The 2,949-nt window shown below is 50.2% G+C and overlaps 1 protein-coding gene across 1 annotated transcript; it reads right to left on the bottom strand.

Annotated features, from left to right (window-relative positions):
• Positions 1-649: 649 nt before the first annotated feature.
• Positions 650-1,555, bottom strand: LOC307244143 (cyclin-dependent kinase 5 activator 1-like; the record flags this gene model as incomplete). The annotated part of the gene is made up of 1 exon (XM_080019198.1): positions 650-1,555. One exon carries the CDS (start codon positions 1,553-1,555, stop codon positions 650-652), a length of 906 nt encoding a protein of 301 aa, XP_079875324.1.
• Between the last annotated feature and the right edge of the window lie 1,394 nt (positions 1,556-2,949).

The raw sequence follows: 2,949 nt of genomic DNA, 5'->3' as shown, positions 1-2,949 counted from the left end.
TAATAGATTTTGGCCCTTTGAATAAATTTGAAGATTAGCAATTAACTGTAATTACATTCAGAAATGACTGTGGTGCTTAAAATACCACCAACCATGTGATTATGCAGAAGGATCGTGCATTTAAGAATATAAAACCTGAGCGAATATGATCTAGAAAGGTATTGGTTCGTTTTAAGCATTTTTGTAAATTCATGGAGATAATTTGAAGGCGGTTTTGCATTTTCGTTGTCTTTGTTGTACGAGTGTTGAATTTGGCTCCTAAGCTGGTTCAAAATCTGCTCCCTAATGCAGCTGAGTAGACCTGCACTACTCTCTCAGACAGGCATGGCATTACAGCCAGTCCTCAAGTGGGCCAATCATATTCTGAATGTGAGATATTTTAGTATATTTTGGTCAAAGCCATTCACCTCTTGTCCCTTGAACCTGGATCAACAGGCAAATCCATATCTCCTGAAATTCACCCTCAGCATGCAGTAAAAGGACGCCAATGAACTATTGAGAAGAATAGTGTGGCGCCTGGAATGGGTTTCACAGATGTTCATCCATCTTGAAATTTACATTTAAAAAAAAAATCACATTTGAGTGATTTCTTTTATTAGACATTCCTCGAGTTGTTGTTTTTTTGTGCATCCCCAACCCTCGGTGTCCATCAGCGGTCCAGGTTGGACTGGCACTCACTGAAGTCCGTCTCGTTCTTGAGCTCCTGGAAGACCTGCGTGAAGAAGTGCGGGTCCGAGTTGAGCAGCAGCATCTCGGCGCTCATCCTGTTGATGATGCCCAGGCACTTCTCCCAGAACAACTCCCGGTTGGCCTCGATCACGAAGGGCTTAAGCGGGTACGAGATCTCGTTGCCCATGTAGGAGTAGGCCAGGTAAAGGCAGGTGAGGAAGATGCCCTGCAGCTCGCACGGACTGTCCACCTCGTCCGTGACGCTGTCCCGGCACAGCAGGTAGACGAACACCAGGTTTGCCGGCGTGATGAAGCCCTGGTCCTGCCAGCCCTGGATCAGCAGGGTCCGGTCGATGCTCCTGAACCAGAGGATCACCTCGCCGCTGGTCAGATCCTTGAGCTTGGGGCACCTGCGGCACATGAAGTCCCCCAGGCAGCGGAGCAGCTCCCCGGTGGAAGCCTGGATGATGACCCTCCTGGGGGAGATCAGGGACTTGGCGCTGGGCTGCTTCCTCACCGAGGAGAGCCGCCCGTTCTGGCTGAGGACGATCTGGGGAGGAGCCGCCACGGGCAGGAGGGTCTGGCTCTGGATGGGAACCGTGGGAACCGGCACCGGGATGGGCGCTTTAACGGGCTTCTTCTCCTCGGGATGGTGAGATCTCCTGGCGTTTTCATGGTTGAGCTGGGCGACCTGGGGGTTCGGACTCACCTTCTTGACATTTTTCTTTTTGGCAGAAGTGACCACCAGCTTCCTCCAGGTCAGGGCAGAGACCAGCGCCGAGTGCCGCTTGATGCTTTTCTCGTTCTTACAGTTCACCGCTGCGCGGTCCGCGTCCATGATGGCCCCCTTCTTGGTGGTCGGGGATAGGGAAAGTACGGTTCCCATCCTGTTAGTGACCAGTGGAGCCCAGAGCCCTCACGGATGCTGCTGCTGCTGCTGCTGCTGCTGCTGCTGCTGAGAGACGCGCGTCCCGCTGCTGCTGCTGCTGCTGCTGCTGCTGCTGCTGCTGCTGATGGAGAGACGCCCGTTCCGCTGCTGATGGAGAGACGCGCGTTCCGCTGCTGATGGAGAGACGCGCGTTCCGCTGCTGATGGAGAGACGCGCGTTCCGCTGCTGATGGAGAGACGCGCGTTCCGCTGCTGCCGCTGCTGCTGGAGAGACGCGCGTTCTGCCGCCGCTGATGGAGAGACGCGCGTTCCGCTGCTGCTGCTGCTGCTGCTGCTGCTGCTGCTTCTGGTGTCGGGGCCGCGCCTCCGCAGGTGGGCGCGCTCCAAAGAGTCAGTGTGATAAATGCATGTCCACGGCTGGTGGGGGCTCGGTGCAATGATAAAGGGGGCTCTATCATTAAATTCCAGTAGACCGCATCCTGTCTGCGGTACAAGCACAGCGCACTCGTTCACTGAGGTGCAGACAAGAGAGAAAGCTCAGCAGACATTTGGTTAAACTGGGATTAGTCTCCCCCAAATCCATCCATTTGAGCCAACCATACAGACCTGCAGCCTGAGACTGGCAGCCTGCTGAGCCAATGGGATTGAGATTGCCAAGTGTTGTTTTTAGCTTCAGGGTGCCAATGATAGATGCAGGTGTCTATTCTATTCTCGGTGATTCTACTTCCCCTCGCTCTAAATTCACTCTATTGCCAAATTGAGGAGTGCTCGAGGAAAGCTTTTTATTGAGACAAGTCTATTATTATTACAATGGGGGGGGTTCATTCCAAAGACTATAGATCTTGAGCAAATGTTTATTAAAATAAAAGTTGTCTTTCAAATGTTTAAAAATCAATGGCCTTAAATATAGCCAACCTTAAAAACAAAGAAACTACTTTATAGATTCTGCATAAAAATCTGAGTAAAAGAGTAAAAATAATGGTATACAAAAAATAATAATGCATTATAACACAGTATTTAATTGAATATTGCTTTATTAATAGATTCCCTGTATTAATCTCCCATCGCATGTCTTTCACCTCTTATTCTTACTTCTATTCTGAACTTGGGTTGAACCTCCCTTGTTTTCCACTGACAGGAATGTTTCCCAGACAACCCTGAAGAAGGAATGTGTGTATTGTGTATTGTGTGTCGGTGCCAGTTCTGTGTATGGTACAAAAAATAAAAAATAAAATACCTCAGATGGTTTCAAAAATGTTGAGCTCCGTACGAAACGACTGATATTTTGTCTCACCAGGGGCGCTGAGGGACGGGCTGTTGCACGAGCCCTCTCCGTGCCTTTGTCTGATATTCATTCAGCTCCGTTCCGTCGTTGAGGTCCTGTTGTCTGGT

This window comes from Zeus faber (assembly GCF_960531495.2).
Source record: "Zeus faber genome assembly, chromosome: 18".
Taxonomy (NCBI): domain Eukaryota; kingdom Metazoa; phylum Chordata; class Actinopteri; order Zeiformes; family Zeidae; genus Zeus; species Zeus faber.
Note: the sequence above shows the minus strand (reverse complement) of the source record. Positions and strands in the feature narration are given on the sequence as shown.